Source organism: Bradysia coprophila, unplaced genomic scaffold (assembly GCF_014529535.1).
Source record: "Bradysia coprophila strain Holo2 unplaced genomic scaffold, BU_Bcop_v1 contig_197, whole genome shotgun sequence".
NCBI lineage: Eukaryota > Metazoa > Arthropoda > Insecta > Diptera > Sciaridae > Bradysia > Bradysia coprophila.
Window position 1 is genome coordinate 1,306,357 of NW_023503460.1, and position 18,222 is coordinate 1,324,578.

At 38.2% G+C, this 18,222-nt stretch overlaps 1 protein-coding gene across 1 annotated transcript in view; it reads left to right on the forward strand.

Moving 5' to 3' along the window:
* The window catches only part of LOC119075298, a 128,407-nt gene that overhangs the window by 44,204 nt on the left and 65,981 nt on the right, over nucleotides 1–18,222 (forward strand). Inside the window, exons 5-8 of the mRNA XM_037181709.1 lie at nucleotides 13,634–13,833; nucleotides 13,894–14,110; nucleotides 14,412–14,693; nucleotides 14,751–14,976. Of these exons, the coding sequence (XP_037037604.1) occupies nucleotides 13,634–13,833; nucleotides 13,894–14,110; nucleotides 14,412–14,693; nucleotides 14,751–14,962 (911 nt within the window). The 3' untranslated portion in view covers nucleotides 14,963–14,976. The remainder of the gene's footprint in view (nucleotides 1–13,633; nucleotides 13,834–13,893; nucleotides 14,111–14,411; nucleotides 14,694–14,750; nucleotides 14,977–18,222) is intronic.

Below are 18,222 nucleotides of genomic sequence, written 5' to 3' on the forward strand. Positions count from 1 at the left end.
GAATTATATCGCTCATCTCCGATCGCACCTGCAATCAAACAACGATACCGTGCCACAGCTATCCTCGTCGAACCGAGAATTCATTGAATACATATCGCAGCTGAAACAATCGTATCGACTAGTAAAAAGGATACCCAAAGGAGCAAGAAGCGTCGTGGCCGACCTGTCACTAGTGCAAATAATCAAGCGAAACGCAACAGAAACAGCGGAACTATTGCCTACGTTGGAAAACAACCGAGTGTCCTCTAAAAAACAATGTACGTTAACCAGTCGTATTGAAGCTAAGCTAGCCGATTTCGACATACGTGGGGCAGTCAGATTGATCAGTTCAACAGACACAATGGCCAGGGAATGCGATGAGACTTTCACCGAACTAGAAAATAAACATCCGGAGCCTTCAAGACCTCAAAATTTCCCATCAGACCCTGACGATTCAATTCAACCGCTGCAAGTGGATTCTAACATGGTACATTCAGCAATTATGTCATTTGCAAACGGGTCAAGTGCTGGAAGCGACGGTCTGCGTCCACAACACCTCAAGGACATCATTTCAATGTCGGCAGGCGAATCGGGTAATCGTGCACTTCAATCGATTACAAAGCTCAACAATTTCTTCTTAGCAGGAAAACTAAATGATGAGGTGTGCGAGCTGATGTATGGCGCATCGCTGTGTGCACTGCGAAAGAAAGACGGTGACCTCCGGCCAATAGCAATTGGCACGACCCTACGAAGGTTAACTTCGAAGATCGCCTGTTTCTCCGTTAAATCTGACATGATCAATTATCTGCGACCACGTCAAATAGGCTTCGGTGTAAAGTTTGGATGTGAAGCAGCTGTCCACGCCATCAGGTCGTATGTGCGCAATCCGAGAAATGGATGTAAGCTCATCCTCAAAGTTGACGTCAAAAATGCATTCAACAGCGTCGAAAGAGACGTTATGCTCGCGGAAATTAAAGATAAAATTCCTCAGCTCTATCACTACTTCAGTCAGTGCTATCTACGGCCGACATTCCTCGCCTATGGAAATAAAATTATTTTGTCTAGAGTCGGCGCTCAACAAGGCGACCCGGCCGGTCCGCTAATTTTCAGTCTCGCTATCCATCCATTGGTTATGAGTTTGCAAGCTGAATTCAATGTTTGGTACCTTGACGACGGTACTCTTGGTGACACACCAGCCAAGGTACTCGCGGATCTGTCAACTATCAAAGACACAGTAAAATCGATTGGTCTGGAGCTCAACAGTGCAAAATGCGAAATCTATTTCTGTAATGGTCCGGCGAATGATAATGTTGTAAGTCAGTTCGAGCTGTTAGCACCTGGAATAAAAGTAGTCACTGACGACGAGCTAGAGATTTTGGGCTCACCCATACTCGAAAGTGCCATGGAACCGTTCACAAGAAGAAAATTTCAAAAGATTGACGTCCTCATCGGTCGCCTATCGTCACTACAAACACACTACGCGCTGTTCATCTTGAAAAATTGTATGGCAATCCCGAAGCTGGTGTACTTGCTCAGGTGTTCCCCGCTTTGGAATTTTACTGCTTCACTACAAGATTTAGACATGCAGCTGAAGTCGGCATTAGAACATATAATCAACGTGCAGCTGACCGAAACACAGTGGATTCAGTCAACCTTACCAGTGAACTTTGGAGGTTTAGGTATTCGTTCGTTCACAGACATATCTCTCCCAGCGTTCCTATCCTCAGTGTATGGAGTACAAGACATCGTGTCTACACTAACCTTTATTCAGGACTACGAGTCAAAGATGCCATACATGATGGAAGCATTGATCGAGTGGAATGAAGTCAACAACGAACTCAAGCCTGAAATTTTGAAGTCACAATTTGCTTGGGACCGAATCAATGTCAACCGACTGATGTCGCAGCTAACATTCACATCCGAAGTTGAACAGTATCGTTTTGACCTGTTGCAAAACAAAATGTCAGGAGCCTGGCTGAATGTTATTCCTAGCCCGAATATTGGCACTTTTCTGAATAATGATGTGATGCGAATATGTATTGGCCTGCGTCTCGGATCAAAAATTTGTCATCCGTTCGAATGTGTGTGCGGAAAAGCTGTGGACGAATTGGGTGGGCACGCCCTTCATTGCAAAAAGAATCCGGGAAAATACTTCCGTCATGCCGAGTTGAACCGAATATTGCATCAAAGTTTGGGAACAATCAACATGCCATCCTTGCTTGAGCCGACTGGATTATATCGAGACGACCGGAAAAAAAGACCTGATGGCATTACGTATACCGCCTGGGAGAGAGGTAAATCGCTCGTTTGGGACGCGACCTGCTCGGATTCACTCGCCGTTTCTAACATGTCTGGCAGAATCAAAACGCCTGGAATGGCCTCAGAAAGAGCCGTCGCTCGAAAGCACTCCAAATACTCGTTGATAAAGGCAAATTACCATTTCGTCGCCGTCGGGGTGGAGACATTCGGTCCATGGTCGAAGGAAGCTATCAATTTACTCAACAAAATTGGCTCACACATGATTAGACTGACGGGCGAGGCGAAGGCGAGACTTTATTTGTTCCAAAGATTTTCCCTGGCTATCCAGCGGGGAAATGCAATGTCTGTCAACGCTTGCATTCCGAAGGGTGCCGCACTGGACGAGATCTACCATCTGCATTGATCAAGTTATTTTTCTTCTCTTTTCTTCTTTCTTTCATTTTTATGTTCTGTAATTACTGTGCTATGTAGAATGAATTGGAATAAAGACTCATTGGAAATCAATGTTGACAAATTTTCACATGATTACATGGTTCAAACATAACTGATTTTTCGTTCAAATCGCAAACAACACATAACATACTGTCTACCGTAGACTACGTCATCTTTATCACAACTTTCGTCATACTGGACTTGTGTCACGGCCCCTTACTACCGTGCGGCCCATCTGTCCAATATCTTAATGTCCAATATCTTCCTGTCCAATATCTTTCTGTTCAATTGTGAACACAGCGATTATATTGGGCAGAAAGATATTGGACAGAATGAAATTGGACAGAATGATATTGGACTGGAAGATATTGGACGGAACGATATTGGACAGAATGAAATTGGACGCTTGGCGATATTGGACTGTACGATATTAGACAGAACGATATTGGAGAAAATGAAATTGGACCGCGAACGATATTGGACAGAAAGATATTGTAAAGAAAGATAATGGACAGAATGAAATTGGACGGTTGACGATGTTGTGCAGAAAGATATTGGAGAGAAAGATATTGGATAGACCAATATTGGACGATTGACGATATTGGACAGAACGATATTGGACAAAAAGATATTGGACTGTAGCAGTTAACGATATTGGTCTGGACGAAAATATACAGAACGAAATTGGACTGGGACTAAATTGTACAATGTTCGACGGAACGGCAAACGGCAAACTATCCAAGGCTGTAAACTTTGGTTTACAGCCCTGAAACTATCACTAAAAAGTGATGTTAAATTGTTGCAGCAGCAACGAGTAAGAGCCCTACACCTAATGAAACATTTCATTCGGTTTGCTGTACGCATGAGGAATAATTAACCTAACAACGCTACATGTAGCCTCAGACCACAATTTAAATGTTAATTAAATTGTTCAAACAATTTTTTTTTCATTCTTTGCATTCACATTGTTCTACAGTTCTTTCTGAATTATTTTATATTTTGTCTGTTGGCGGGTTACGTGTTTTTCCCTGGATATTATACTCTCTAAATAAATAGTATTTTTAGCCCCGTACGAAGTAAGACGGTAAGGGCAAAGTGTTTGCCTATGTTCATAGATAACGAATCCGCAATAAAAATTTTGTCTGTCCGTCCGTCTGTCACGTCGATATCTTGAGTAAATCGAATCCGATTTCAAATTTTTTTTTTCCCCTGAAATATAGTCGAAATAGTGAAGCTAAGTTCGAAGATGGGCAATTTTGGGTCGACCCCTCCCGAGCTGGGGCCCCATAACTGATTTAACGTTTTCCGAAGATATCTGCGGCCATTCAAAGGCTAAACATGTAAGTGATACGTCAAATAAAAGGTATTTACAATACCGATCGACAAAAAAAAAGTTTATGGAAATCAGATGATCGACTCGTTAGTTAGACCCCTTGGAGTGAAGTAGGTACAGGGTGGCAAGCCGTTTTTGCTTGTAGGTTTGCCAAATTTGAACGGATTTCGATGGATTGGAATGGATGAGCTAGGTCTCTTGGAGTGAGCTTATATGTGGCTACTCGGCCGTACAGTGAACGTGGTGTTTTTTGTTAATATATCGAGTAAACTTTGACCGAATTTCATGATTTTTAGCCCCGTACGAAGTACGAAGGGGCTTATAGGATTACGATGCCGTGTGTAATTGATGGAATTCGAAGCAGACGGTAAGGGCAAAGTGTTTGCCTATGTTCATAGATGACGAATCCGCAATAAAAATTTGGGCCGTCTGTCCGTCTGTCCGTCACGTCAATATCTTAAGTAAATCAAATCCGATTTCAAAAAAAAAAATTCCCTGAAAGATAGTCAAAATAGTGAGGCTAAGTTCGAAGATGGGCATATTCGGGTCGGCCCTTCGTGAGTTAGGGCCACCTAAGTGATTTAAGGTCTTTTGGTGATATTTATGGCAAAATAAACGATGGAAATGTAAATCCCCGGTGAAAAAAAAAACGTATTTGAGACCCTTTTTGAGACCGAAACTTTTGTATGGCCGTGAGACTACGTATTTCGAGCCTTTGAGAATATTTGAGACCGAGAATTTATCGAAATAGTTCATCGGAGTTCATCCAAAATTCATGAGACGTCTCTCTTTAGACTCATTTGAGGATGTTCTAGTCTGACTGAGTGGTCTGGTTTCGGATTTCCTAGACGTAGTGAGACTGACTGAGTGGTCTACTTTCGGATTTGCTAGACGTAGTGAGACTGGATGAGTGGTCTGCTTTCGGATTTGCTAGACGTAGTGAGACTGACTGAGTGGTCTGCTTTCGGATTTGCTAGACGTAGTGAGACTGGATGAGTGGTCTGGTTTCGGATTTGCTAGACGTAGTGAGACTGGATGAGTGGTCTGGTTTCGGATTTGCTAGACGTAGTGAGACTGGATGAGTGGTCTGGTTTCGGATTTGCTAGACGTAGTGAGACTGGATGAGTGGTCTGGTTTCGGATTTGCTAGACGTAGTGAGACTGACTGAGTGGTCTCATTTTGGATTTGTTAGACCTTGTGAGACTGGATGAGTGGTCTCATTTTGGATTTGTTAGACCTTGTGAGACTGGATGAGTGGTCTCCTTTTGGGTTTGTTAGACGTTGTGAGAATGGATGAGTGGTCTCATTTTGGATTTGTTAGACCTTGTGAGACTGGATGAGGATAAATGAGTGTCATAAAAAAAAAAAACTTTTTCAGACTTCTAATTTTTGAGTTTTTTCTAGACCGTTTGAGACTTCTCTTTTTCAGTTTTTTCTAGACCGTTTGAGACTTTTCATATTTGATTTCTTTTTAGAACTTTTTTCTTCGTTCGTTATTTATCGGAAGATTTTTTTTGTACTTCTATGTTGAGTTCACAGATGGCCACTACCCTTTACTTTTTTTATAATTCGCTAGACCAAACTGACTGAAATTGTAGAATCGTTAGTAATATTTGAATTTTTTTATTTTACCTTTTTTTATTTGTAATGTTTTTTCCGGTCACCCATCCAAGTACTAACCGCGACGAATGATGCTTAACTTTCAATTTGGACGGCCGTCGACGTTCACGTGCTGCTAAATCAGATATATCTATTTGGAGTTCTAATTTTGAACCGTTGTTACAATTTCCGAGGTCGGATGAGCAGTCTCATTGGCAGGCGGCTTGAGACCGAGTGAGTGGTCTTTTTTGAAGAAAATAATTTCTTCAATTACTGAGACCGGTTCAGTGGTCTCATTTGAAGAAAATATTTTCTTCGATATCTGAGACCGAGTGAGTGGTCTTTTTGGAAGAAAATATTTTTTTCAATTACTGAGACCGGTTGAGTGGTCTCATTTGAAGAAAATATTTTCTTTGATATCTGAGACCGGTTGAGTGGTCTCATTTGAAGAAAATATTTTCTTTGATATCTGAGACCGGTTTAGTGGTCTCATTTGAAGAAATAATTTTTTCGATTACTGAGACCGGTTCAGTGGTCTCATTTGAAGAAAATATTATCTTCGATTACTGAGACCGGTTCAGTGGTCTCACTTGAAGAAATCATTTTTTCGATTTCTGAGACCGGTTGAGTGGTCTCATTTGAAGAAATAATTTTGTCGATTTCTGAGACCGGTTCAGTGGTCTCATTTGAAGAAAATATTATCTTCGATTACTGAGACCGGTTCAGTGGTCTCATTTGAAGAAAATATTTTCTTTGATATCTGAGACCGGTTGAGTGGTCTCACTTGAAGAAAATATTTTTTTTGATATCTGAGACCGGTTGAGTGGTCTCATTTGAAGAAAATATTTCTGAGACCGGTTCAGTGGTCTCATTTGAAGAAAATATTATCTTCGATTACTGAGACCGGTTCAGTGGTCTCATTTGAAGAAAATATTTTCTTCGATATCTGAGACCGGTTGAAACGTCTCTTTTGCAGAAAATATTTTCTTGCATTACTGTCTACACCCTCAAGATCAACAACACCAAAAAGAAATGAAACTCATTATAATGAACAGTGTGATATGAAAAACTAAAACAGCTGAAATTGAATTTTCGATGGAAAATGTAATACCGCTCGGTTGCCAGAGCCTTTATGTTTTAAATCTCTAAACCATCCCAACACAATCATTAAATCTGGTACATACTTTTTTCAAAATCCAAAATCTATCACTTGAATATTTTCGTCATTTATGTTTCGCTATATAAGGAGAGAGCTGAGACACAAACACATTTATTTCATCAATTGAAATTTCCCGTCAAACTCCGATTTGAGAAACGGTTGCGTTTTGTCATTTGTTTCCGAGCTAATACCGCTCCTTCAATCTTTTATTGTGTAAACCCAAACGCAAATATTTTTTCAAATTTTCAAGAAACGAGCGACAAAGATCCTGAATAGAAATTGTTACCTCTTTGTCTCTTACCTTTGGTGTACATTTGCATGAATCTTTTTTGACGCAAAAAACGTCATTTTCGTACCTTTAGTGTACATTCGCATTTATCTTTTTTCGTTTTGTTGACGCAAAAAGACCTTTAGTGTACATTCGCATTTATCTTTTTTCGTTTTGTTGACGCAAAAAACGTCATTTTCGTACCTTTAGTGTACATTCGCATTTATCTTTTTTCATTTTGTTGACGCAAAAAGCGTCGTTTTCATACTTTTTTCGTTGTTTTGACCAATTCAATTTCCTTTGTTAATAAAACGTTTGATTTAATTTAAAACAGTTGTCTCACTGGATCTGCAGAACGAACCAAAAGAACGCAAAACCTCAACTATTCGGTTGCATTTATTTTTAAAATTAGCATTTTCTTCGAAAGAGACCACTCGACCGGTCTCAAAGAATTGAAAAAATATTTTCTTGGAAAGAGACCACTCGACCGGTCTCAAAGAATTGAAAAAATATTTTCTTCAAAAGAGACCACTCGACCGGTCTCAAAGAATTGAAAAAATATTTTCTTCAAAAGAGACCACTCGACCGGTCTCAAAGAATTGCCAAAAATATTTTCTTCAAAAGAGACCACTCGACCGGTCTCAAAGAATTGCCAAAAATATTTTCTTCAAAAGAGACCACTCGACCGGTCTCAAAGAATTGCCAAAAATATTTTCTTCAACAGAGACCACTCGACCGGTCTCAAAGAATTGAAAAAATATTTTCTTCAAAAGAGAACACTCAACCGGTCTCAAAGAATTGAAAAAATATTTTCTTCAAAAGAGAACACTCAACCGGTCTCAGAAATCGGAAAAATTATTTCTTCAAATGAGACCACTCAACCGGTCTCAGATATCAAAGAAAATATTTTCTTCAAATAAGACCACTCAACCGGTCTCAGATATCAAAGAAAATATTTTCTTCAAATGAGACCACTCAACCGGTCTCAGATATCAAAGAAAATATTTTCTTCAAATGAGACCACTCAACCGGTCTCAGTAATTGAAGAAAATATTTTCTTCCAAAAAGACCACTCACTCGGTCTCAGATATCAAAGAAAATATTTTCTTCAAACAAGACCACTCAACCGGTCTCAGATATCAAAGAAAATATTTTCTTCAAACAAGACCACTCAACCAGTCTCAGATATCGAAGAAAATATTTTCTTCAAACGAGACCACTCATCCAGTTTCGCACAGTTCACCAATAAATGTTAGCAAAGAGACTACTTGTTCCGTCTCAAGCGATCTGGACATATAACTGCAACGAGACCACTCATCCAGTCTCGCACAGTTCACCAATAAATGTTAGCAAAGAGACTACTTGTTTCGTCTCAAGCGATCTGAGTATATTACTGCAACGAGACGACTCATCCAGTCTCGCACAGTCTGGCGAAATAATATTCGAAAAGAGACTACTCGTTTGGTCTACGGTCTCATTTGTTCATCCGAAATGATTTTAGCAAAAACAAAAATATTTTGAGACCTAATTGAGAATTCCAGCAATTTTGAGACTGGAATTAGACCGTTGAGAATACGTATTTCATGGTCTCGTGAGACCGATATTTTCACTGGGGATGACACGGCAAATGATAGGTATTGTCAATATCAATCCAGGAAAAAAAAGTTTTTTAAAATCGGGTGTGTGGACCGTGAGTTAGGGCCTTAGAAGTGAAAAGCTACTAGGGCCCTATGTGTATTTTACATAGAACTCAAGTAAATTTCATTCGTTTTTCGTAATTTTTGTGTCATTTGGAAGGTAATCAAAGGCCGCATAGAATGTTGTTGAAAAAAAAAAATTGGGTCCTCGGACTAAGGCCGCTACTAGGGCCCTATGCGTATTTTACATACAACTCGAGTAAATTTCATCCGTTTTTCGTAATTTTTGTTCCATTTGAAAGATAATCGAACACCGAATAGAATGTTGTTGAAAAAAAAATTAAATTTGGGTCCTTGGACTAAGGCCGCTACTAGGGCCCTATGTGTATTTTACATATAACTCGAGCAAATTTCATCCGTTTTTCGTAATTTTTGTTTCATTTGGAAGGTAATCAAAGGCCGAATAGAATGTTGTTCAAAAAAAAAATTAAATTTGGGTCCTTGGACTAAGGCCACTACTAGGGCCCTATGTGTATTTTACATTGAACTCGAGTAAATTTCATTCGTTTTTCGTAATTTTTGTGTCGTTTGTAAGGTAATCAAAGGCCGAATAGAATGTTGTTGAAAAAAAAAAAATTGGGTCCTCGGACTAAGGCCGCTACTAGGGCTCTATGCGTATTCTACATACAACTCGAGTAAATTTCATCCGTTTTTCGTAATTTTTGTTTCATTTGAAAGATAATCGAACACCGAATAGAATGTTGTTGAAAAAAAAAATTTAATTTGGGTCCTTGATTACCTTCAAAGGCCGAATAGAATGTTGTTGAAAAAAAAAATGGGTCCTCGGACTGAGGGCGATACTAGGCCCTATGTGTATTTATACTCAATAAATTAAAATTTTAGGGCTATTTGAAATTTTTGTTTTATTTGAAAGGAACGTCGTACGGGGCTTCGTAATTGCGCTATGCGCAATTTCTAAGATGTACACATTACATAATAATTTTACTTTAACTACTTTAACCGGCGCATAGGCTTACGGTCAAAGTAGGGTGACAGACGCACTAGGGTCACGTACGCAATAGATATACGGGTTTGTACGGGGCTCAGTCGCAGCAAACGCTCCGACTGTTCTGATGGCTCGTTTTTTTGTTTGAAAGGTATTATTGAATGTAAAGCAGCTGTACTAATTTCCACCTCCCAACAAAATGGCCGTCGGCCGCCATTTTGGATTTTTGTAAAAACAATAGAAATCGGTGAAAATGATACTTACAAAGTTACTGATCAGTGGGAAGTGATTGGTTATGTGTGTGTGGTGTTTCAAGCATCCCAAATATGGATATCTATTTATAAATATATACAGCTATATTGAGCTATATAACGGTGTAGATAGTTCTTTTGAGCTATATACTAGCATATTTATTAGTAAAATGTTTATTTATAGGTAAATATAGGTTAATATAAATTGTTGCAAAAATTTTTAAGTTTGGGTTACAGTTGAAAGGAACGTCGTACGGGGCTTCGTAATTGCGCTATGCGCAATTTTTAAGACGTGCACATTTCATAAGAATTTTAGGTTAGTAGGTTTAGGGTAAGAGTAGGGCGACCGACGAACTAGGGTCGCGTACGCAATAGATGTACGGGTTCGTACGGGGCTCAGTCGCAGCGAACCAGGCCCGTAGCTGCTAACGGGCAAAGGTGGGCATTGCTCACCCTGGAATCTTCAATGCCCACCCTGGGATTTTCTGTGCCCGCACTGAATTTAGTTCATAAATGCAGATGTATTGAAGAGTATACTTGAAATATTCATAATTCTATCATAGAATATAAGGTAAATGATGGAGAGTTGACCTGCCCAAAAATGAATGTTGAGCTGACAGTTTTGACATGCGAAGGCAAGATGATTATTTTCTACTGGGAAATGTTATTTATTCAAAATAATTTTTCCAGTTTAATATTCTATTACGGTTTTGATATTAAGTCAAACAATTTCACAGGATTTCGTTGCAAACAAATAATTTTAAAAAATATTTAAAATCGGTACATCGAAAAGCTTTATTTTGACATAAATTTTGCCCACTTTTTGGTGACCAATAATTCATGGCATATAGCCTGGGCTATTCTGGAAATGAGTTTAATTTGTTGTTTCAAAAAATACTTTTTCAATGCAAATGTAGAGTTGTCCTATTGTAAATCGTGAGTGGTCCTATTTTGAAATTCACGTAAATGATGAATGTTTTTAGTGTTATTTGCGTCTAATGTAAAAGAAATGAAGCACAGAAGCAGATATTCTCCAATAAATCCATAATTCCCCAGAAAAAGGCAAAATAGCATTTACGTTGATTTCCCTACTTTATTGTAGGAAAACGCATAATCAGATGATTTTCATTGAAGTCTGTTTAAAAACAAATATGCTTATAAAAATCAGCATAGGACAACTCACAATTTTAACCATAGGACCACTCACGATACCCCTAGGACACCTCTGCATTTTTATAAACTCATTAATTTCAATTAGACTACAAATTATTAATTAAATTTACGTGTATTAAGAAAACAAAAGACGAAATCTTAAAAATGAAAGTAGAATTAATTTTCTTCTTGCCGAAATCACCGAAAAATTTGAGTTTGCCAATTTAGGTCAACTCTCCATCATTTACCTTATATCGAACATTTAGAACTGTTTTGAATGTTACCTTATGTAACCATAAGTTAAATTGTGTTAGGGCATCAAGACAAGCTATTTTTGAATGATACAAAACATTGTTCTAAAGAAAAAATTGTTCTACGGTATGCCGATAAAATGCACCAATTTTTTAACAAGTTCACTTAAACATCAAAACGGACAGCCGCTCATTAGAAATTACGAAATAGCGGAACCATACTCTTGGTTTTACTCTTTTGTATTTTTGCTTCTCACTCCTAAGAATTTTTTTCATCTCGACTACAAACGGCCTCAATCAACTTTTGAGCGGATCACAAAAAGTGTTGTTGTTATCACAAAATGAATTTTATAAACAAAAATCTACACATTTTTGAGGCATGCTATAGAACAAGTTTTTTACTGAGAATTTCGTTTTGCGTCAGAAAGGTCGAAATGCTCATGTCTAATTGCCTCCGTGAATTGTGAAGAGCCAAATAAGTTTACATAATTATTGACTAATCTTATCAACGATAGCTTCGTCAACGTTCTAAAATAATTTCGCTCGCCTCGCTCGCAATTTTTTTCTTTTCTAAAATTCCAAAAAGTGATTCTCCCTTCGTCAATTCTGAAAGTCTTGTATGTCATAAAGGAAACGTTTACAGATGTTCACAATCTACATGCAAACATAGGAACTTTCGGTTACATAAGAGAAAGACGTTAATATGTTCAGCACAATTTGTGTTTACGTACCTACTGTTGTCGAGGAATAAAACACTAACTTACTATCTGCACTAATATTTTGAAAAGACTGTTTGGGCAATGCCCACCCTGGAATTTGCCTCTAGCTACGGGCCTGCAGCGAACGCTCCGACTGTTCTGACGGCTCGTTTGATAATATTTCAATTGTTTCTGAAACGTAAAATGAGAAATGGAATTCTATAAAGTTAGCAAATTTCTGGCAAATAAATGCGAAATGTTTACATAAAAAATTTGCTGCGCGAAAGCAATTGCATTCCCCATATTTCATTTCAATCAACTAAATGAAATGTAGCCTCAAACTTTCATAGGGCTGTTGTAGAGCGTATATAGATGCATTGCGGAATAACATTACTGAATTCATCTGTTTAGTCGGAATGAGCAAAAACGCCTGCCAAGTTTCAGCAATGATTCCCGTTTCTGCGGCGTGCGCCTTTGACACGAAAGTGTTCACAAGACTTCAAGAATATATTGAAATGAATAATGTAAAATTAAATACTCACCTACCTCACCACACAATGCAACAGCAATCGTAACAATTGCTATTGGCGAATGCGTTAAACTCAACCGAACAAAAACCAATTTCAAGTTTGTAATTCGATTAAACAAATAACTTATTAAAATAGAATTGCCTGGAATAAAATTTGAGATCTTAGCTTTTCGTTAAAAGAGAAGAATACTGAACGCTGGAGAATTTACACAATAGTATTCAATATACCGCGAGTGAACAACCTCTTTGACTGGAATTATTTACATACAGCTGCTGGTTGCGTTCGACATAGAAAATTAAACAACAACTTTGAAATACATTTTCGTTCGCAATGTTCACCAGTCAAGTGATCCTTTTTTCGATTGTTTCCTTTTAACAGAATTTCAATTGTACGAACTGCATTTATATATCTGCTCTGTATCCATCTATGAAATGGGTCGATCCGACGATACTGGATTTATTGTTTTGCAATCTGTAATTCAGTGAATTGAATTTTATGCTCAGTCTCGTTTGGAGCCTTTAAGCCGCTATTTAGAGATGAGCGGGCCGACGTTTTTTCAATACCCAACCCGACCCGGCCCGATCCAATTTTTTGAACCCGAGCCCGACCCGACCCTAGAATTTTCTCTTCGCGGACCGACCCAACCCGACCCGAAAAAATCATCGGCCCGACGTGACCCGACTTTTTTTTACTATAAGAAATTTAATGAAAAATCATTTTCTACGCATAAAAGCTTTGCAATAATCTTATACGCGAAGTAAAATAATAAAATAAGTTAGTGTTTCATGCTTTATAGGCTTTTATTGGCTTACTTTAAATTTGTATTTCTAAGTCGGGCCGGCCCGAATTTTTGTTTTCAAAGCCCGACCCGATCCGGCCCGAATGAATTTTCAAAACCCGGACCCGAACCCGATCGGGCCGGGTCGGGTCGGGTCGGGCCGATGTATTTCGGGCGGCCCGCTCATCTCTACCGCTATTACCTCTTCTTCGGTTCACATAATTCAGAGTTTGATTGCAATACGGTAAACTGCACTTCGTAATACCGACGCTCACGAAAATCAAATCTTATTTTTTTACAGTCTATTATGACGTACCGGTTGCCAATACAATGGGTCGACGGGGACGACAAGAAGTAAGCGATATAGAACTATTTATGAACTTTACCGATAGATTTGCATCAACTCGATTGTGGGAAATACGAGTCGCGCAGATACCATTCAGTCAAAGAGCGCCCAGTGGATGCCTACAATATTTTACTTCTCCCAGTGGAATTATTCAAGTAATTTTTTCTAGCGTCATTTAACACAACACCTAGACATTACATATCGTTACATTGCAGACATTTAATTTCGCTGAGAATGGTCGCCACTTAGCCAATCAAAATTATAGAGCTTGTGTTCGACAGGAGACAGGAATGTGCTCCATTTCGTATGAACCATGTACGGAGCAATCGTTCCGAATCGGTCAACGAAATCCAGCCAATATTGATAATATGCAGGATGTGCAAAGCGTCAGTATGGATCCCATAGGAAGTGACGTTACTTCAATGATGACAGGTAATTATTCAATTCAATGCACCGTAAACCAAGCCCACGAACCCATTTTTTACGGTCAAGCGAACCTTTATTTGGTATGTAATTCGGTGGCTTTATACCAACATTACAAACTTAATTCATATCAGAAATGGTAACTACCAAGGTGAATATAGCGCGTCTGAATGTCATTACATCCACACTGCATTTACCTTGAGTAGACCCAATATTCAAATTCTGGTCGGTCTGGTGCTTCGTTTACAGTGCGTAAAAGGACGTTTACGTTTACTTACAAGTAGATTTTACTTTTTGAATCGGTATTTAGCTCAAGCTCCTGCTACAACCAATCAGCAGCAAACAGCTCCAATATCTGAAACACCAGTTCAGGATGCGGCTCCAGCTGAACCCGTTCAGGATCAGCAAGTAGCTGCCGACACAGCCGAAGATGTCGTTGAAGGTTCCGGTGGAGGTGATATTCCTCCAATTGCACCAGTCCAACCAGGTTTCTTTTCATCGTTTTTCTCCCGACGCGTTTTCAGCTACAGACAAAGTAGACAATATTTTTCGCAGTGCAATGATCGCATTACAATGCCTTGCATCGTAGAAGGTGAGCATAGCTACTCACCGTAAATAATTTCTGTAACAAATATATAATTACCAACAGATTTCATAGCAGCTGGCATGGGAAATGTCCCTGATTGCACTCCCATTCACTGCGGTGATTCATTGTGCGCTCCTGGTGTGTTACCATGTCGCGTAGAATCAACAGTGACGCCATTTGGACTGGGTGTTCGTTTTGGCGATGGATTAGACAAGGGAAGCCCAGAGGATAATATAGGAGCTTGTTTGAGATTTAGTCAAGTAAATTGTGCGTAAATGTTGTAATTGTAGTGTTGTGATGATCCTGATTATAACTTTTAAGAAAATAAAGACGGTAACTTGAGTGGTTGTCAACTGATTCTTTTCATTTTTGGTTTCTTCCAAGAAGATTCACAAGAGCTCTAGTTTACAGGTAGACAAAGTTGGTCTAATTTCCTTGACTTTCTGTCGGCGACCTACTTTTTCCCTTTAAAAAAGTCTTTCACAAGAAAATCAAACGAAAGAACGCACTCCAAGAACAGGCAAAATAACGGATTTTATTCACTGATCACGTGGACGGTATCGGGGAATCAGGCACACGGTGCCAAATGAACGCACTTTTAAACTACGTAAAAGGTGAACTCGCACACGCAAGTTTATTGCTGCAAATGCTCTTTAGCAATGTCATTGACTTATTGACTCCTTTTACAAAATTTTGGTATCGAAAAATCGTGTGCGAGTTCACCTTTTACGTAGTTGAAAAATTCGTTGTTTTAGCACCGTGTGCCAAATTACCCCACGCCACGTGGACATATGAAGATTGCAGAAAGACATCGATAAAGTAAATTATTAAAATGAAAGAAAATCTCTTGAGTGAAGAGTGGAGTCCAGTACAGCTATCAAAAATTAGTTAATATCATATTTTTGTTTTATGTAGGATCTGATATTTCTAGTCCCACAGACTCTGACAGCTGTTATATTGAATGAAATATTTGAATTTTTTCCCAGTCGAAATTTTTGTCGCACACATGTAACGACCAGTTTACTGGGATACAAACCAAAAAACCATTCAATATCAAGACTGTCAAATCTGTGGATCTAGAAATTATGTAGAATCTGTTGAAAACGAAAATGTGATATAAAGTAAATTTTTTAAAGTGTATTGTTGGAGCCAGATATGTCATTACTGTTTATATGAAAATTCGGTGGCGGGACATTTCCACACCGTCAATATCGTCAGGAATGATATTATCGTTTTTTTAGTCCAAAAAACGATATTATCGTCCAAAAATTTTTCATCCAGGACGATATTATCGTCCGAATTGAAAAATTCTAAAATATTGCCTGGACGATATTATCGTTCAAAAAACGATAGTATCGTTTTCTGGACGATATTACCGTTCTAGAAAATCTAATGGATATTTTCGTTTTCTGTACGATAATATCGTCCAAAACGATACTATCGTTTTTTGAACGATAGTATCGTCCAGAAAACGATACTATCGTCCAGACAATATTTTAGAATTTTTCAATTTAGGCGATAATATCGCACAGGACGATATTATCGTTTAGTTTTGGGTCGTAATATTGTCCAGGACTCAATTTTACTCAGAGATGCAGCAAGAACCGAATTATCTTCCAAAATATCGAAAAACAATTGTCAGAGGAAATCACCTACCAAAAAATAAAAGAAGGACAATTTACTCGCACAAAGTCGGTAACTTCCTCCATTAAAAATCATATTTTTTATTGCAGCTATTTATCAAGTCAACGTCTTTCCTCAATGTGGAATATCTTAGCTCAACTCAAGACAATCTTGAGATTAAGTTGAGTTGAGATCTCAACTCAATTCAAGATTTTCTTGAGATCTTAATCTCAACTCAAGATTACCACAATCTCAAGTTGAGTTGAGATTGAGATATCAAGATTACCTCAAAACAGAGGCGCCGACTTCTAGGTGGCAATGGGTGCGCGAGCACCCGATAGACCAATTTGTTGGGTGCGAAGCACCCGACAAAGGAGGGCTGTACTTATTTTTGTTTCAAACACTTCCGAGCTCAAATCATTGATAATTGCACTATTGAATGTATCCCCGTAATTAGTGCCATGGACCATAGCCTATGGTTTTGTTAGATTGAGCCGAATTTCCAATTTCTTCTCTATTGAGATTTACAAACTGGTAGCTAATTCCGTAGATTTTAACTACGGCCTACGAGTCAAAAACTTCCATTCGCTTTTAACTTATCGATAATATCTTTGTTTAGATTCTGTTTTTTTAATCGGTTAAATTGTTGTTCGATGTATTAAATTATTAGCTCTATTCGTTTCACAGTTTATCGGCGTTGATCAATGGGGGACTGAAGTTTCAATAATTTCGATAGACAACATTATTCTAAGCAAAAAATTATTCTACACTATCGTAAAATTATAAACATTTATATTTTTAATTAATTGTTTTCTGATTTTCAAAGATCAGTCAAACATAAAAAAGACTATACGTCTCTATATGCCTCTCTTTTCTTCTCATGTCATTTTTTCTTAATTCTCTCACGAAAAAGGTATGCTTTTGGGTTGAATTTGGGTCGTAGTCGTAATTGAAATATAAATTAAAAGTAAAAAACTTGAAATTTCGGCAATAGTGTAGAACAATTTTTTGTTTACAATAACATTCTTAATCTAAATACAAAAAATGTCAAAAGTTCAATGTCCCATTTATCAGCTGTCAGTTAAACTTATCCGATCTTTTAACTAGTGTCGAGGCTTCGGGTAGTGGGGTTTCCAAAAAGCGTGCGAAAGGAAAATAGGCCTCACATCACATCTAGATTTTACATCTTCTTCGTTACTGTAAAAGAGCCAATTGTTCGTCTTTAAGTTGACCTAACAATTTGAATGCTAGTTCTATTTTGAATTTTGCTCTGTAATGAAGGGCACAATCATGCACAATTAAGGGTTGGCGTCACATTCTGAAAACATGAATCGCGACTAAAGATGAACCGTTTTCAACATTTTTTTGAATCGTCAAGCTTAAGAACTTTTTGCGTACTTTCTGGGGGTTTTCTAAAAAGCTTACGAAAGCGTGCAGACACATTCACCAACCAGCTAAATATGGGAATCAAATGAATGCTGAGTAACTCCAAACTCAAGAAAGACAATATTGTGATCACTATCCTTCGCTAGTACCGTCACAGAACTTGTTAAAGTTCACAGAAGTCAAGGTCGAGGTCTGTTTTTACTCCGAAAGGGTCTCACCTTAGCTTTCCAACGAACCCACACGATAAAAAATATGTTTTGGGCTCGTGGCATCCAAGGGACATATATAACACACCCGTGGAGAAAATATCACCGATTTTGGTTTGGCGATATTCAAAATAATCGCTCCTAAAATTTTCTCATAGGCTTTTTGGAGCTAACTCGGTACTTAACGAATCAAGATTTAACTTCATATGTAATGATAAAAAAATTCTTGTGTTTAGCAACTCAGGGTCTCGACTAATCAATTTCAGTAAGACTAAAAGTATGATCTGAGTCAGCGGTTTGAGCACCCAACAACTCAAACA